The 18,439-nt window shown below is 43.5% G+C and overlaps 1 protein-coding gene across 1 annotated transcript in view; it reads right to left on the bottom strand.

The window, feature by feature from the left end:
- The window catches only part of EIF2B3 (eukaryotic translation initiation factor 2B subunit gamma), a 122,207-nt gene that overhangs the window by 82,023 nt on the left and 21,745 nt on the right, over positions 1-18,439 (bottom strand). The window contains exon 4 of the mRNA XM_049774842.1: positions 5,973-6,132. Coding sequence (XP_049630799.1) covers positions 5,973-6,132 — 160 coding nt within the window. The remainder of the gene's footprint in view (positions 1-5,972; positions 6,133-18,439) is intronic.

The raw sequence follows: 18,439 nt of genomic DNA, 5'->3' as shown, positions 1-18,439 counted from the left end.
CATGCAGAAGGTCAGTGGTTCGAATCCCGGCATCCCATATGGTCCCCTGAGCCTGCCAGAGGCGATTTCTGAGCATAGAGCCAGGAGTAACCCCTGAACGCTGCCGGTGTGACCCCCCCCCCAAAAAAAAAAATCCCTTCCTCACACCTATATTTGTTGAAGCACTGTTTACAATAGCTAGACTTTGAAAACAACTAAGATACCCTTCAACAGATGAATAGCTAAAGAAACTACTACAAATACACAATAGAATATTATGCAGCAGTCAGGAGAGATGAAGTCACGAAATTTTCCTATACATGGATGTACATGGAATCTATTATGCTGAGTGAAATAAGTCAAAGGGAGAGAGATAGACGCAGAATAGTCTCACTCATCTATGGGTTTTAAGAAAAATGAAAGACATTTTTGGGGGCCGGGCGGTGGCGCTAAAGGTAAGGTGCCTGCCTTGCCTGTGCTAGCCTTGGACGGACCGCAGTTTGATCCCCCGGTGTCCCATATGGTCCCACAAGCCAGGAGCAACTTCTGAGCACATAGCCAGGAGTAACCCCTGAGCATTACCGGGTGTGGCCCAAAAACAATTAAAAAGGAAAAAAATAAAAAGAAAGAAAGACATTTTTGCAATAATTCTCAGAGACAAAAGAGAGCTCACCACAGAGAATGTTGAGTGTTGTTAGAGAAAAAACTACATTGAGAACTATCTAACAATGTGAATGAATGAGGGAAGTGTAAAGCCTGTCTCAGGTAGAGGTAGGGGTGGGGTGGGGAGGAGGGAGATTTGGGACATTGGTGGTGGGAATGTTGCACTGGTGAAGGGGGGTGCTCTTTACATGACTGAAACCATACAATTACAATCATATTTGTAATCACGGTGTTTAAATAAAGATAAAAAAATTTAAAAAAATAAAAGCCAACTCTTGTGTTGGTAATGACATTAAAAAAAAAAAAAAAAAAAAAAAGAAGGGGCCGGGCGGTGGCGCTAAAGGTAAGGTGCCTGCCTTACCTGCGCTAGCCTAGGACGGACCGCGGTTCGATCCCCCGGCGTCCCATATGGTCCCCCAAGCCAGGAGCAACTTCTGAGCGCATAGCCAGGAGTAACCCCTGAGCGTCACCGGGTGTGGCCCAAAAAACAAAAAAAAAAAAAAAAAAAAAGAAAATGCTACTGGAAAGGAATTTAGAACTTTTACATTTGATCTTAGCCAAAAGGCCGAGAAGCGATAGGAATTTAGAATTTTTAATGTAGAATAACTGCATTGAGATGCTTCAGTTGAATAATAATATTAATTATCAATTAAGAAAAATGAGGGGCCCGGAGAGATAGCACAGCGGCATTTGCCTTGCAAGCAGCCAATCCAGCACCAAAGGTGGTTGGTTCGAATCCCGGTGTCCCATATGGTCCCCCATGCCTGCCAGGAGCTATTTCTGAGCAGATAGCCAGGAGTAACCCCTGAGCAACACCGGGTGTGGCCCAAAAAGAAAAAAAAAAGAAAAAAAAAAAGAAAAAACGAGGCCCCCCCCTGGGTTTCAGAAAAAAGTTCATAGACCTGGAACCACAGGCCGTGGTTAACCCCTAGCACTACATGACCACACCAAGTACTGCCTGGTGTGGCCCTAGTATCTACAGCACTGAGAACAAAAACAAAAACAAAAACAAAAACAACCCAATAATGAACTCCCATTTAAAAATATTCTGGCTGGAATGATGGTACAGCGGTCAGGAAATACCCGGCTGACCTGGGTTTAATCCCTGGCATCCCATATGGTCCTTGAGTACTGCTGAGTGTGGTCCAACATCCCTGTATAGATAGATAGATAGATAGATAGATAGATAGATAGATAGATAGATAGATAGATAGATAGATAGATAGATAGATAGATAGATAGATATACACACACATATATTCAAGTAGACTTGAATATCTTATATATGTGTGTGTATATATGTGTGTATATATGCATATGTATATATACACACATATACATAAGATATTCAAGTCTACTCACATCTTTCTCTCTTTCTCTCTCTCTCCCCTATAGCTTCAGCCCTAATTCTCTCTCTCTCTCTCTCTCTCTCTCTCTCTCTCTCTCTCCCTTTTTTTTTTTTTTTTTTTTTTTTTGGTTTTTGGGTCACACCTGGTGGCATTCAGGAGTTACTTCTGCTTTTGCACTCAGAAAGCACTCCTGACAGGCTGGTGGGGGACCATATGGAATGCCAGGATTTGAACTGGGGTTCATCCTGCATTGGCCACATGCAAAGCAAATGCCTTACCGCTGTGCTAGCGCTCAAAATTTCTGTGACTGACCATTCTGTTTTTAGTTACAGTCTTTTACTTATCCATTCAACTGAAAAATATGCTTGAGCGCCTATCCTAGAAGAGGCATTGGGTCTATAATTCCAACTCATTTTGTGAGGTAAACGTAATTCAGATGCCAAAACCAGGTATAAACCTGGATATTAAAAGGAAAGAAAATTATGGGTATATACATTTTACATTATGTTCAAGACTCACTCCTGGCTCTATACTTAAGATCACTCTTGGGGAACTCGCTCAGGGGAACATATGGGTGCTGGGGATCAAACATGGGTTGGCTGCATGCAAGCGAAGAGGCCTTATCCCCTGTACAATCTTGCCAGCTCCAAAGGTATTTATTTATTTATTATTTATTTATTTATGTTTTTTGGGCCACACCTGGTGGCGCTCAGGGGTTACTCCTGGCTCTGCTCTCAGAAACTGCTCTTGGCAGGCTTGGGGGACCATACGGGATGCCAGAGATCGAACCTGGGTCAATCGTGGATTGGCTGTGTGCAAGGCTAAATTTTAAATTAAACAAATGCTCTAAGAGAGTTCAAGGGACTGAAAAGACATACAGTGGACAAGGCGATTGCCTTACATGTAGCAGACCTATGTTTGATTCTAGCACTCTATATGATGCCCTGACCAATGTCAGGTGTAATCCTTGAGCACAGACCCAGGAGTAAGCCCTGAGAACTTCTGGGTGTACCCCAAAAACAACAAAAAAATTTTAAAGTATCTCTGTTAATAATAGCAAAATACTAGGTAAGCTAAACATAGCACCTCAATATATAATAATAGCAAGTCAATAATTGCTTTAACAAAGCCTAAAGAACACATGATTTTGGGGCCAGTGAGGTGGCGCTAGAGGTAAGGTGTCTGCCTTGCAAGCGCTAGCCAAGGAAGGACCACGGTTTGATCCCCCAGCGTCCCATATGGTCCCCCCAAGCCAGGGGCGATTTCTGAGTGCTTAGCCAGGAGTAACCCCTGAGCATCAAATGGGTGTGGCCCCAAAAAACAAACAAACAAACAAAAAGAACACATGATTTTCAGAAGGTGGGGAAGCATATTATTGTCGGGCACAAGAAACAGTACAGGGGTTAAGGTACTTGTTTTTTCCTGTATGCAGTCGACCCCTACCCTGGTTTGACCCCTGGCACTACCTGATTGGTCTTTCAAGCACTACCAGAGGTGTCTCCTAAGCATAGAATTCAGAATAGCCCCTGAGCACTGCTGGGAATGATCCCAAACTCTAACAATCAAATCAAATAAAAACACATAAAAACATTTCAGTTGAGTTCAGAGCGAAAGCACAGTGGTAGGGCATTTGTCTTCCACATAGCAGACCCAGGACAGACAGTATTCCAGCATCCCATATGGTCCCCCGAGCCTGCCAGGAGTGATTTCTGAGCACAGAGCCAGGAGTAACCCCTGAGCACCACCAGGTGTGACCCAAAAAACAAAACAAACAAACAAAAAAAAACACCAAAAAAAAACATTTCAGTTAAGCATGTGGCTCAGGAGTAGAGTACATGTCTCACGTATGTGAGATGCTGGGTCTAATTTCAGCATGGAACAAACCAATACATGACAATCAAAGGAAAAAAGTCCAGTGACAGTGTCACTGACTCAGTTGGAAGTACTTTGGAACAAACAACTAAAATCCCCAGAGTAATAACCCAAATTGTATAACCCTGGTCTGCCTAGAATATACTGTTCTTTTTCTTTTGGGTATCATAAGATTGATATAATTGAGGATGAAAAAATGTATAATGTACTTCTAGAATTCTGGAAAATAAGAGCTAGAGTAATAAGTACAATAAGGACTGGGTGCTTGCCATGCATACATGATCTTGGTTCGAGCCCCAGCACCCCATGTGGCACTTTGAGCCCTCCAGAAATGGTCTCTGAGTAAAGAGTCAGGAACAAACAAGTCCCGAGCATCACTGGTATGACACCCCCCCCCAACAACAACAAAGAAAGAAAAGGATTAAAATAAGATTGTCAGAGTCCTAAATACCTATGATACCATCTATCATATTTATAAGATATTTAAGGTGCTGTGAGAATCAACCATAAGAAATCTGTGGGCCGGGCGGTGGCGCTGGAGGTAAGGTGCCTGCCTTGCCTGCGCTAGCCTAGGACGGACCGCGGTTCGATCCCCCGGTGTCCCATATGGCCCCCCAAGAAGCCAGGAGCGACTTCTGAGCGCATAGCCAGGAGTAACCCCTGAGCGTCACAGGGTGTGGCCCAAAAACCAAAAAAAAAAAAAAAAAAAAAAAAGAAATCTGTATAGGCCTATTTATTTTACTTTTTTTTTTTTTTTTGTGAGCCATACCCTATGGTGCTTAAGCAAAGTGATGAAGGTCTCTCATTGTGGTGTTTAGAATGATTATGTCATGCCTAAGGATCAAACCATCAGCAAAATGAGTTCTCTAGACTTTTGAGACATCTCGTTGGCTCTTGAATAAACAATTTTAGTCATTTGAAGATACTAATAAAATTTTTGTTACTAAACTTTACATTGTAATTTAAAGTTTTTTAATTTAAATTGATTAATTTAATTACCAAGTGATGCTTTAGTATCATTCCTGGCAGGCTTGGGGGACCATATGGGATGTTGGGGATCGAATCCAGGTCTGCTGCATGCAAGGCAAGTGCCCCTAGCACTGTACTATCTCTACAGCCCCATTAATTTTAATTTTATTTTTCAGTGAAGCAAAGTAATTTTTATGGAAAGAAATTCAGAGATGTGAAGGGAGAGAGAGAGAGAGAGAGAGAGAGATGTGTTCAAGAGAAGATGGAGATGGAGAGATAGTACAGTGGGTAGGGTTCTTGCCTTACACATGACTCAAAGTATTTTTTTTTTTTTTTTGGTTTTGGGGTCACACCCAGCATCGCTCAGGGGTTACTCCTGGCTCCAAGCTCAGAAATTGCTCCTGGCAGGCTCGGGGGACCATATGGGACGCCAGGATTCAAACTGATGACCTCCTGCATGAAAGGCAAACGCTTTACCTCCATGTTATCTCTCCGGCCCCGGCTCAAAGTATTTGATCCCTGGCCTTCCCCCATACGTCTCCTGAACCTGCCAGAAAACCCTGAGCACAGAGCCAGGAGTTTTGCCATAGCACAGCCGGGTGTGGCCCCAGAACAAAGAAAATATGAGCTTCTCTAAAGGAAAGAAAAACCATTGCTAAAATTTTGATTTAGATTTTATTTCTTAAACATTTAATTATGTGAAATTTCGATACTGTGTAAATAGTTCTGAAATTCTTCTCTGCCGACAAAATCCACTTGAATATTACAGAATCTAACCTATATAAACCTCTGAAAGTAGAAATTAACTTATTTGATTTTGTCATCAACCAACTCCTAGTTCTGCAATGCACAGTAAGCTCTCAATAAATGTGTAAAAGCATGAATGGTAAGAATTTAAAAATTAAGCAAAGAGGCCAGAGAGAGCACAGCGGTGGGGTATTTGCCTCAGGAGGGACCCTGTTCGATTCCAGGCATCCCATATGATCCCCCAGTCTGCTAGGGGGGATTTCTGAGTGCAGAGCCAGGTGTAACTCTTGAGCGCCAATGGGTGTGGCCCAAAAACCAACCAATCAATCAATAAAGTTAAAAAAAATAAATAAAAATTCAGCAAACAAACAAATCAGGCTCCAGTCTCCTTACCTGCTTTCTTTTTCCCTTTTTGACCTGGAACTGGTTGTAAACAATCTTGGCCTTTTCTCATTAACATGGCAAGCGATGCATTATGAGCTCTGAACAGGTCCACAACTTCATGTAAAGCGACATCTGTTATCAAATCACAACTCAGGACCAGCACATCTGTCTAACAAGCAGAAAAGGAGAAGATCGGGGCCGGTGAGGTGGCATTAGAGGTAAGGTGTCTGCCTTGCAAGCACTAGCCAAGGAAGGACCTGGGTTTGATCCCCCGGTGTCCCATAGGGTCCCCCCAAGCCAGGAGTGATTTCTGAGCCTTAGCCAGGAGTAACCCCTGAGCATCAAACGGGTGTGGCCCGAAAAACGAAAAAAAAGAAAAGGAGAAGATCAGTATCACAAATGACAATAGATCATGTAAATCATCACAGTATAAAGTTACAACAGCTTAGAAAGACACATGAGGGCCCCGTGAGATAGCACAGCGGCGTTTGCATTGCAAGCAGCCGATCCAGGACCAAAGGTGGTTGGTTCAAATCCCGGTGTCCCATATGGTCCCCCGTGCCTGCCAGGAGCTATTTCTGAGCAGACAGCCAGGAGTAACCCCTGAGCACCGCCATGTGTGGCCCAAAAACCAAAAAAAAAAAAAAGAAAGAAAGACACATGAAAATGACACTTGCTTTTGATTCTTTCTGGGGGAGATTTGTGTCAAACCTCACAGCGGTCAGAGGTCATTCCTGATTCTATGTCAGAAGTGACACCTGGTGGTACTTGGGGGATCAAATCAGGGTTAGCAGGATATGTGAAAAATGCTTTACTGCCAGTACTGTGCCTCCAGCCCTTAAAATCTTGTGTTGTTTTTTTTTTTTTTTTTTGGCCACAACTGACTGTGTGCTCAGGGTAATTCCTAGCTCTGTGTTCAGGGGGTCACAACTGGCAGTGCTTGGGGGATCAAAAGCAGTACCAGAATTCAAACCAATGTCATGCATGGCCTTAGCTGCACATTACACAGTTACCTAAAACTGTGTACATTGTCTCTAATCTTCAAATGTTCCTCCCAGAAGTAAAATAAATGTTGCATGAACTGAACTGTGCTGAGTGTAGGCCTAGAAATTATCCCTCCTCGGGGCCGGCGAGGTGGCGCTAGAGGTAAGGTGTCTGCCTTGCAAGCGCTAGCCAAGGAAAGGACCACGGTTCGATCCCCCGGCGTCCCATATGGTCCCCCCAAGCCAGGGGCAATTTCTGAGCGTATAGCCAGGAGTGACCCCTGAGCATCTAACGGGTGTGGCCCGAAAAACCAAAAAAAAAAAAAAAAAAAAAAAAAAAGAAATTATCCCTCCTCTTTGTGTGTTTTTATTGTTCCCATCCATGAGGCACCGCTGGAATCCTGAGCTATCAGGAACAGTCGATTTCTATGATAGAATTATCTCAAATTCATACAATCATCTATAGGTTGAAAAGTATTTTTACATTGATGATTCAATATTGTTATGAAAGACTAACATCATATTGCTAGAGAAGAAACAGGATAAATGTAATACCTTTGGGGACTCATAGTCCAGCTAATAAACAATTACAATAATAATTACTATAAATAAATTACAGGTATGTAAAAAATTCATTCATTTATTTGTATTTGGGTTTGAGGCCCACACCCAGCAAAGTTCAGGGATTACTCATGGCTTTGCACTCAGGAACTACTCCTGGAGGTGCTCAAGGAACCAAGATATCAAGAATTAAACCCAAGTTGGTGGCATGCCAAGCAAACACCCTACCTGCTATACTAATGCTTGGGCACAAAATTCACTTATTTAATCCATATAACAAAATCAGGGGACAGAAGACTATTAACAATGTTATTATTAGTTCCTGGGCCAGAATAATAGCACAGAGGTAGCGCATTTGCCTTGCTTGGGGAACCATATAGGATGCTGGGGGTTGAACCTGGGTCATGTGTGCAAGGTAAATGCCCTACCTGCTGTGCTATTGCTCCAGTCCCAATTTATATAGTTTGAAGATCCATTTAACTGGATTATAATGATTGATGTATCTAACATTTATTGTTAATATTTTATAGCTAAATCCCCTTTTATGATGGTGTTCTAGGGGCCATGCAATGCTGGGATTAACCTGGGGCGTCAAGCAAGCAAGGCAAGGTATCTTCCCAGCCCAAAGCTATTTAATAAGTTATAAACAAATTTCCTCTTATTTTTCTAATATACTCTATAAGTGCATAAGACAGACATAAAAACAATCTCTAGGGGCCAGAGAGATGGCACAATGGTAGGGCGTTTGCCTTGCAAGGGGCCAGCCCAGGACCAACAGTGGTTCAAATCCCGGCATCCCATATGGTCCCCTGAGCCTGCCAGGAGCGATTTCTGAGCAGAGAGCCAGGAGTAACCCCTCAGTGCCGCTGGATATGGCCCCAAAACAAACAAACAAACAAACAAAAAACCAAAAAAACACCAATCTCTATAAACTGAAATTTTAATAAACTGCATCAAAATGTTTCTTTTTTAAAACTATAATTCTTTTTTTTTTTTTTTTTTTGGTGTTTGGGTCACACCCGGCGATGCTCAGGGGTTCCTCTTGGCTGTCTGCTCAGAAATAGCTCCTGGCAGGCACGGGGGACCATATGGGACACCGGGATTCGAACCAACCACCTTTGGTCCTGGATCGGCTGCTTGCAAGGCAAACGCCGCTGTGCTATCTCTCCGGGCCCAAAACTATAAATAGTTCTAATTTATCATAACCTTCATATTATCATTAATTCAATAACAAAAACATAATCTTTTGTTGTTGTTGTTGTTGTTCTGGGGCCATACCTGGAAGTGCGCTAGGGTTACTCCTGGCTCCATGCTCAGAAATTACTCCTGGCAGGCTCGGGGGACCATATGGGATGCTGGGGATGGAACATGCAAGGCAAATGCTCTATCTGCTGTGCAAACACGCCAGCCCTAAGATAATCTTTATTATTGTTAGCTGAGACACATAAATGTTTCTCAAGAACACATCTACAGATGCTCAGAGGTCAATCAAGGGAAGCCTGGCTCCTGTTGCCGTGCAGGGATTGAAACCAGTCTTGTATATATGAGGTATAATGTGCTCTGAACTAGAGTCCCAGCACTATTTTTTTTTATTTCACTCATTCTTTTATTTCTTTATTTTTTTTTACTACACCCAGTGGTGCTCACGGCTTGCTCTAGGCGCTACACTGAAGGATCACTCTTGGTGGTCCTCGGGGGACCATATGAGGTGTTGCCTGGGTCAGCCACATGCAAGGCAAGTATCCATTGTACTACATATACAGCTCAGCCCCTTACTAATTTTATTTCCTAGATTTATATATAAGCTTTGGTTTGGAAAACATGATTTACTACTTTATGTTTTTTTTTGTTTTGTTTTGGTTTGGTTTGGTTTTTGGCCCACACCCGGTGGTGCTCAGGGGTTACTCCTGGCTGTCTGCTCAGAAATAGCTCCTGGCAGGCACGGGGGACCATAAGGGACACCGGGATTCGAATCAACCACCTTTGGTCCTGGATCGGCTGCTTGCAAGGCAAACGCCGCTGTGCTATCTCTCCAGGCCCGACTACTTTATGATTTTGAGTTTTGTTATTGTTGTTTGTTTTTTGGGGGGTTACACCTGGTGATGCTCAGGGGTTAATCCTGGCTATGAGCTCAAAGATCGCTCCTGGAAGACTCAGGGGGCCATATGAGATGCAAGGGATCAAATGTAGGTCCGTCCTGGGTCAGCTGCCTGCAAAGTAAATGACCTGCACTCTCACTACAGCCCCATGATTTGCTACTTTAGAAAGTATTTTTTTTCTTTTTTGTATTTGGTTTTGGGGCTATCACCTGGTGATGCTCAGGGGCTACTCCTGGCTATGCGTTCAGGAATCGCTCCTGGCTTGGGGGCCTTATGGGATGCTGGGGGATCGAATTGCGGACTGTCCTAGGCTAGCACGCACAAGGCAGAAGCTTTATTGCTTGCGCCACCGCTCTGGCCCATACTTTTTTTAGAAAGTTTTAAAAACGCTTTTCTCTGCTTAGCCTGCCTACATCCAAGGACTACAGCCTCTTCAGGACCCATCCCGGTAAGATGTCCCCACCCAACGCACGTGGGGCCAATTCCTGCCATGATCGGGTACCCAGAGACTTTTAAACCACAGCGGCCTTGCTCTCTACCTTTTCTCTGCTGAGCCTGCCTACATCCAAGGACTATAGCCTCTTCAGGACCCACACCCGAAACTCGGCCGCTCCGCTTCTCGGCCGTGCTTATCTTGTAACCCCTGAATTCCATTTCTGTACATTTTAAGAAGCAATCTACAGCCTTGCCAATGGAGTGATTTTGAAGTACACCCCCATATTTACAGAAATCAAGATGGCTCCTCTAATAATCTAAAAAGTAGGTATCCTCTCAAGAAGTTTAGAGTAGAATTATGGAAAATGTTCAGGGAGCTAAAAAAAAAAAAAAAAGCATCGATAAACTTGACTGGAGCAAAATTAAGCATCAAGAAGTTTTATCAGGGCCGGGCGGTGGCGCTAAAGGTAAGGTGCCTGCCTTGCCTGCGCTAGCCTTGGACGGACCACGGTTCGATCCCCCGGTGTCCCATATGGTCCCCCAAGCCAGGAGCAACTTCTGAGCACATAGCCAGGAGTAACCCCTGAGCGTTACCGGGTGTGGCCCAAAAACCAAAAACCAAAAAAAAAAAAAAAAAAAGAAGTTTTATCAACTGAAATTAGAAATTTTCACACTGAACTAACAGATCAGAAAAACTGAGTTTACCAGGACCCTTATTCCTAGTCTGGGGAGTGCTGGGAGGCTTGGCAGGCCCCCAGCCGTCCTTGTCTTTTTCCCCTGACTCCAGGCCTTCCCTGGGTGCCAGCTCAGATGGCCAGAAGTGGGTTCAGGTGGACTCTTAGTGGTCCTCAGGTTCCCCCCTCCCTCCGTACTCCAGGGGGGAGGTGCATGGGGAGGAGGGCGGGCAGACATCTGGCTTCCGGTTTCCTCTTTGATTCTGGAGACCAGCTCTTGCCAGGTATGGGGTTTGGGGAGACCCCATACCAGAACCTTTCTCCCTAGCTTGGGGAGTGCTGGGAAGCTTGGCAGGCTCCCAGCCATCCTTGTCTTTTTCCCCTGACTCCAGGCCTTCCCTGGGTGCCAGCTCAGATGGCCAGAAGTGGGTTCAGGTCGACTCTTAGTGGTCCTCAGGTTCCCCCCTCCCTCTGTACTCCAGTGTGGGAGGTGCATGGGGAGGAGGGCGGGCAGACATCTGGCTTCCGATTTCGTCCTTGATTCTGGAGACCAGCTCTTGCCAGGTATAGGGTTTTTCTCCCTTGGACTTCAGTCTTTTCCTGGGCACTCGTCTAGGTGGACTCTATAGGGGTCAACAGGCTTTCCCCCTATCTCTCCCTACACTAATGGGAATGCGCTCTGGGAGGAGGGCAGGCTGTTCTAGCACTGGTTTATATTGAGACAGTCAGTGGAAGTCTCTTTTTTTTTCATATTGATATTATTGTGTGCATATATTCTATATATCCATAATATCCACCTTGTATTGGGACCTTGATACTGCCCTACAAAGCTCATTTCTAATATTTTACTGCCTCAGTCCCAACCCTTACTTCCCCCCATCCTCCCATGTAGGTGCAACTAATGACATGAAGCTCACCACATAGAATGATAAGTGCAGTTAGAGAAATCACTACACTGAAAACTATCATAACAATGTGAATGAATGAGGGAAAAAGAAAGCCTGTCTCGAGTACAGGTGTGGGGGGGTGGGGAGGAGGGATATCTGGGAAATTGGTGGTGGGAATCCTGCACTGGTGAAGGGAGGTGTTCTTTACATGACTGTAATCATACAAGTACAATTATATTTGTAATCACGGTATTTAAATAAAGATAATTAAAAAAAAGAAAGTTTTAAAAACATTGAACAAAGTTATTTCAAGTTGAAAAATAAAATAAGCTTCTATCTACATGTCAATTCTCATAAGAGATTCCAACTTTTCTGAAAATTTTAATTTAAAATCAAGATTCCTGCTTTGGGCGGGAAACCAGATGATTTCAACTCACATATTATTAAAGCAAAGAATAATATTTGGCTCAGAAAGCAGATCTAACCCTCCAAAATGTCTTGTATTACACAGCTTAAATTCCTTATTCTGAATATAGAATCTGTACCAAAACATAATTTCTTTTCTAACATATAATTTATTTTTCTTTATATAACTCTGATATAGTCAAGCCTATAGTTAAGTGTTTCTTAACTTGGGGTCTTATGCCCCTCCTGTGGGCCTCCAGGATATTTCAAGGGATCACAGGTGAAAATTATATAAATGGAGGAGCTGGAGTGGTAGCAGTGGCAGGGCGTTTGTCTGGCTCAAGGATGACCCAGGACAGACGAGGTTCGATCCCCAGCATCCCACATGATCCCCCGAGCCAGGAACAATTTCTGAGTGCAGAGCCAGGAATAACCCCTGAGCAAAGCTTATTTGAAGCCCAACCCATACAAAAGAAAATGGTCTAAATAGAAAGTCATGGCACAAGACTAGAGGGTCATTCAGTAGGCAAGAGGGAGGAAACAAGGCTGGGAGAGGGTTACACTGAAAAAAAGTTGAGAAACATTGGTCTAAACAATTATTTTGAAAATGTTTTAGGGTTAAGCAGTTGAAATCTGAATTTTTATCCTATTTATCTATGATTCCTGAGAAGTTAATTCTTTATAGACAATTCTGGACTTAAAAAAAAAAAAAAACCCTAACAATTTTTTTTTTGGGGGGGGGTCACACCGGGCAATGCTCAGGGCTTATTCCGACCTGGCTTTATATTCAAGGGATCTTATGGGATGCCAGAGATCAAACCTGAGTTAGCCATTTGCAAGGCAAATACTCTATCCACTGTACTATCTCTCTAGTCCATAACATCTTTTTTAGGACAAAAAAAATGTTGGGCCAGAGCAATAGTACAGCACTAGCACAAGCAAAGATACTTACCTTCCACGAGGTTAGCCCTAGTTCGATCCCCAATGCGATCCCCCAGCACTGCAAGGAGTAATTCCTGAGTACAAAGCCAGGAGTAATCCTTGAACATCACTGAGTGTGGCCTCAAAATAAAAACAAAGTGACATAAAAATAAAAATCTTAAGCCTAGGGGCCGGAAAGATAGCATAGAGGTAATGTGTTTGCCTTGCATGCAGAAGGCCGGTGGTTCAAATCCAGGCATCCCATATGGTCCCCTGAGCCTGCCCGGGGTGGTTTCTGAGCATAGAGCCAGGAGTAACCCCTGAGTACTGCCGGGTGTGACCCAAAAACCAAAAAAAAAAAACTTAAGCCTAAATAGCTCACTACCCAAACATGACTAAATTAACTAACACACATGAAAGTTAAGGAAAAAAATAAAATATAGCCTCTAACTAACTTCTTACAAGCATGCATAGAAAGACAAGATGGGACATTATTAAAGACATCCACACAAATGCTATTCTAGCAGTACAGAATCTGTCCTATTTCATTAAAATGGAAAAAAAAAATCTTCCTATTTTTTCTAAAACTCTAATTGAATGACTTTTTCTTTTTATTTTGCAAGCTGACTGTTCTACAATAAATTGAAATATTAAGCATACTCGAAGTGACAATGACCCTAATGCAGAGGCGTCTGAGGTGGCGACAATGTTGTCTCAGAAAATAAATGCTGTTATCATTCAATATCTGCAAGAAATAAATCTGTCAATGCAGTGAATGCCAAACTAGTCCTGCATAATTGTGAACAGCCTGCAGTCTCACTTTCCTCTTTGCTTTTAGATGACTTCTTGCTAAACTGAATGAAAAATCCCCAAGGAACTTCCCCCTCCCCCAATGTCTGCTTGCCATCTGTTCCCACTATGAAAAGAAAGCGGATGGTCTGAAAGGGCAGGACTGGGGTGCAGATGGAGGTGCTATTTCATTAGGCCCCTCTCCTGCCTCTGTTCTCAGACAATGAATGTACCCTGTCCAGCTCACCCAGACCAAACACAGTCCTGTCCTCTTTACAATTCCACCACTTCCCAAAGACTTTGCTGTCAGATCAATGTACTTTCTTTCCAAACCATGAAGGATAAAACAAGTCAAAAAGGTAAACAATTGCATAAGCAAATTGTATGTCTTCATAATACCAATTTCTTTATACTTTATAAAATGACTACTGTTTTCATTTTTAGTTCTAAAAAATAATAGTACCATTCTATAAACACAAATATTCTACTCTCTAGAGCCTAGAGAAAGAAGGGGAACTGGAAATCGCCAGGAAGTGCTCTGGTCACTTGTTATGAAAAAAATAGACTGGACTGGGAAGCCATGAACCTGGGTTCAAACCTGGGTTGGCCGAGTGCAAGGTAAATGCCCTATCTGCTATGCTATCGTTCTGGCCCTATCAGGAGTAATTTCTGAGCACAGAACCAGGAGTAATCCCTGAGCGCAACTGGGTATGTCCCAAAACAAATAAGCAAGCAAAGAACAAAAATGTATGCAGTAAGTGTGCATCAAAATCATGAATGCAAACACAATTTCAGTTACCTTAACTACAATAACAATAATTTTATCATTACCAGTAGATGCTTGATCCATTTATGCACTTGGGGCCATATAAAAATTTCTGGAGCAAAAAGGTCATCATGAGGGGGAAAACCTGCTCGAGAAGAGCAAGGACCATGTAAGGACAAAAAGCACAGCTTGCAAGGACACCGTGTGCACTTTTGACAAACTGCAAAATACAAGGTCTTCGGTGAAAAGTGGAACACGGCATTTTTGTGTTTGGGGAGATAGCAAGACACCCAGGAATTCAAGACCCAAACTGCTGCCAGTTAGGCTTGACTAAAGCAAACAAATTAAGCTCAGGAAAACCAATTGCCCCGCCATAGCAAAGCCCAGAAATCTTTCATTACAGAACATTTCAATCAAGCCAAAACCACTGAGCAAAATTAGAAGGGAAAAAAAAACAAAGTTAAATCAGAAAACCGGATGTATGCGTGTGGGGTGGTGATGGGGGGAAGGGAGGTGGGAGAGCTACTGGGAATAGCCTCTCCTCATTTTCTGGCAGCTGTTCCATGACAGATTGTTATAAATAACACAATCTGGCAAACAATTTCCTACGCAAGGAGAAAGAAAAACACACTCACTCCCCTGGAAAATAACTGTCAGGGCAAGGTAACTACCACACGTCTACCCACCCAGCACTTCCACAAACAATGGCCATGGTCCAATTCACCATCCTGCACTCAACCCCTACCCATATGGAACTAATGAATTCAGTTACTTGGTGCTTTTATGAATGGTCACAATGTGCCTTTCCCCATGTGATCCCATCTGAGTTCGCTCCTTAAGAGAATTTGGTGTCTTAATAAACACCAACGGCTAACTGCAGACCTCACCAGGCTCAGTATCAGCTGAAAATACTCAGAAATGCTTCCCTATCTGTAGTCTGCAAAGTACACAGCAAAGGGTCAAGTGCCATTTGGTTTTTATTAGGTTTGTGGCAGGAGGTGCAGGAAGTAAAGACCAATCAGTTGGCTAGCACTTATGATCATCCTCAGGCTTAGAGCTACATGTCTTTTTTTTTTTTTTTTTTTTTTTGGTTTTTGGGCCACACCCGGCGGTGCTCAGGGTTACTCCTGGTTATCTGCTCAGAAATAGCTCTTGGCAGGCACGGGGGACCATATGGGACGCCAGGATTCGAACCAACCTGGATCGGTTGCTTGCAAGGCAAACACCACTGTGCTATCACTCCAGCCTCATTCCTGTATTTCTTACTGAATCATTATGTCACCCAGGATCTGAAGTCAGAAATCAGGCCAGAGTTTGGATCTGAAGTCTTTTTTCTCCTCTCTCCTACCTCAAATCTCAATGTCCCCAAGACCTACTCTTCTATCTCTCATGAAAATTAATTTTTCTTTTTTTTTTTTTTTTTTTTGGTTTTTGGGCCACACCCGTTTGACGCTCAGGGGTTACTCCTGGCTATGTGCTCAGAAATCGCCCCTGGCTTGGGGGGACCATATGGGACGCCGGGGGATCGAACCTCGGTCCGTTCCTTGGCTAGCGCTTGTAAGGCAGACACCTTACCTCTAGCGCCACCTACCCGGCCCCGAAAATTAATTTTTCTAATCTCTTACATTCTAATCTTCTCATGTTCTAATCCACATTCTAATTTCCACTGTTAATTATTTTCCCAATTAAAGATGTCCTAAATAGTGTTCTTTGAAGAAAAATGTTAAATTTTTGTCCAGTTATCACTACTTAGTTTTTTTTTTGTTTTTTTTTTTTTTTTTTTTTTTTTTTTTGTTTTTCTGGGCCATATTCGGTGACGCTCAGGGGTTACTCCTGGCTATGATATCGCTCGGAAATCGCTCCTGGCTTAGAGGACCATATGGGACGCCGGGAGGGGAGGGGGCGTGGGGGGGGATATCGAACTGCAGTTCGTCCTAGGCTAGCAAGGGCAAGGCAGATGCCTTACCACTCCGCGCCACTGCTCTGGCCCCTACTTAGTTTTATTTAAAAATCTGCAAGTGGGCCAGAGAGATAGCACAGCGGCGTTTGCCTTGCAAGCAGCCGATCCAGGACCAAAGGTGGTTGGTTCGAATCCCAGTGTCCCATATGGTCCCCCGTGCCTGCCAGGAGCTATTTCTGAGCAGACAGCCAGGAGTAGCCCCTGAGCAACACTGGGTGTGGCCCAAAAACCAAAAAAAAAAAAAAAAAAAAATTGCAAGTCAGGGGGCAGAGCAATGGTGCAGCAGTAGGACATTTGCCTGGCACACTGCTGACCCAGGATGGACTGTGGCTCAATCCCTCGGTGTCCCATATGGTCCTCCAAGCCAGGAGAGATTTCTGAGCGTATAACTAGGAGTAACACCTGAGCATCACCGGATGTGGCCCCCCCCCCAAAAAAAAAAACAAAACAAACAAAAAAGCAAGTCATGGTCTGAGAGATAGTATAGTAGGTAGGGTGCTTGCGTTGCATGTACCTGGCCTTCATTTGATCCCTGGCACCCCATATTGTTGGTCCCCAGAGTGACCCTTCTGTGCAGAGCCAGGAGTAAGCCCAACAGTGTGACTCAACAACCAAAATCAAAACATATAAAAATTCACCAACTAGGGGCCAGAGTATAGCACAGTCAGGGATTAGTTTAGCTTGTGTGCTCACACGATATATCCTGGTGGTACTCAGGGATCCACATATGGTACTGGGAATCAAATGGGTACCAGCCACATGCAAGGCAAATCTTTAACCTTTGAATTATTGCTCAAACCCCCAAAGATAAATTCTTATTTCTTATCTGACTCCCACAATCTATTGCAGGAAAATGATGATTTAACACAGAATTTTAATCCTCTGCAAATACAGAAAACTGATCCAGCCTTGGAAAGCTAGGGAAGGTTTGGTGGCAGAGGATGCCAACTATAAGAGCTGAAGAAATAGTTGGGTGGCTTCAGGCTACTTCAAACAAAATCTCTGGTCATGATAACATAACGCCAACTGACTTCCCATTAACCGTAAAGTAACTTCAAAGAATCAAAGCAGGATATGTGGCCAGACCAAGAGTTTCCAAATATCTAAGCCATAGGAGCCAAATTAACCAAAGATAAAGTGAGCTTATGATGACAGTCAGGACTTTCTAGTTATTTCTAATTCCTAGAAATATTCCGTCCTCCACCCACTGACCCATCCTAACAGCGCTTCATTGCACAAAGGATCCTTGCCAAGTTTTTGTTTTGTTTTGTTTTTAAGCCACAGTGCTCAAGGGTTGTTACTCCTGGCTCTGTGCTCAGGAATTACTACTGACGATGCTTTGGGGATTATGTGTGGTGCCAGGGATCAAACCCAAGTTGGCCGTGTGTAAGGCAAATAAATGTCCTACCTTCTCTGGCCCCAACCTTGCCAGTTTTCTGGTTAGCAAAGTGTGGGTAGTCTATGGAATGGCTGTGGAAACACTATTCCATAGACCAGTAGTCCAAACAGGGAACCATCTGTAACCAGGTAAGATATGAATACATTTTAAACTTGTGAATACATTGCCAGATTAATATGGTCAAGAGGAGTTCCATTGAAATTCCTGGGGGTAAATTTTTCAAAATTCCCTTGTGCAATTTATTCTGCCATAACTCTGAGCTTTTTATTTATTGCCTGGCCATTGCCAAGAAGGCAGGAACACAGCTCGGTTGTAGAGTGTCTGCCTGTGGGCATGAGTTTGATCCTCAGCACTGTCCTACATGTGATCCCTGAGGCTGCACCAAATGTGATCACCAGCATATGTAACTCAGCGTGTGAAACTGGAGCTGAATGTGTGAACCTCATCAATGCAATAACAAAGAGATGGGAAGAGGGTGAAATCAAAGAGGGCATGCTCAGATATACGCTGAAGCCCTCATAGGCAACCACAGCCCACCAAAACAGTTGTAAGGAAAGTTGACACTTAAAAAAGTCTTTAGGCAAGTCGAGACCAAGT

The sequence above is a fragment of the Suncus etruscus genome, chromosome 6, assembly GCF_024139225.1.
Source record: "Suncus etruscus isolate mSunEtr1 chromosome 6, mSunEtr1.pri.cur, whole genome shotgun sequence".
Lineage (NCBI taxonomy): Eukaryota > Metazoa > Chordata > Mammalia > Eulipotyphla > Soricidae > Suncus > Suncus etruscus.
Note: the sequence above shows the minus strand (reverse complement) of the source record. Positions and strands in the feature narration are given on the sequence as shown.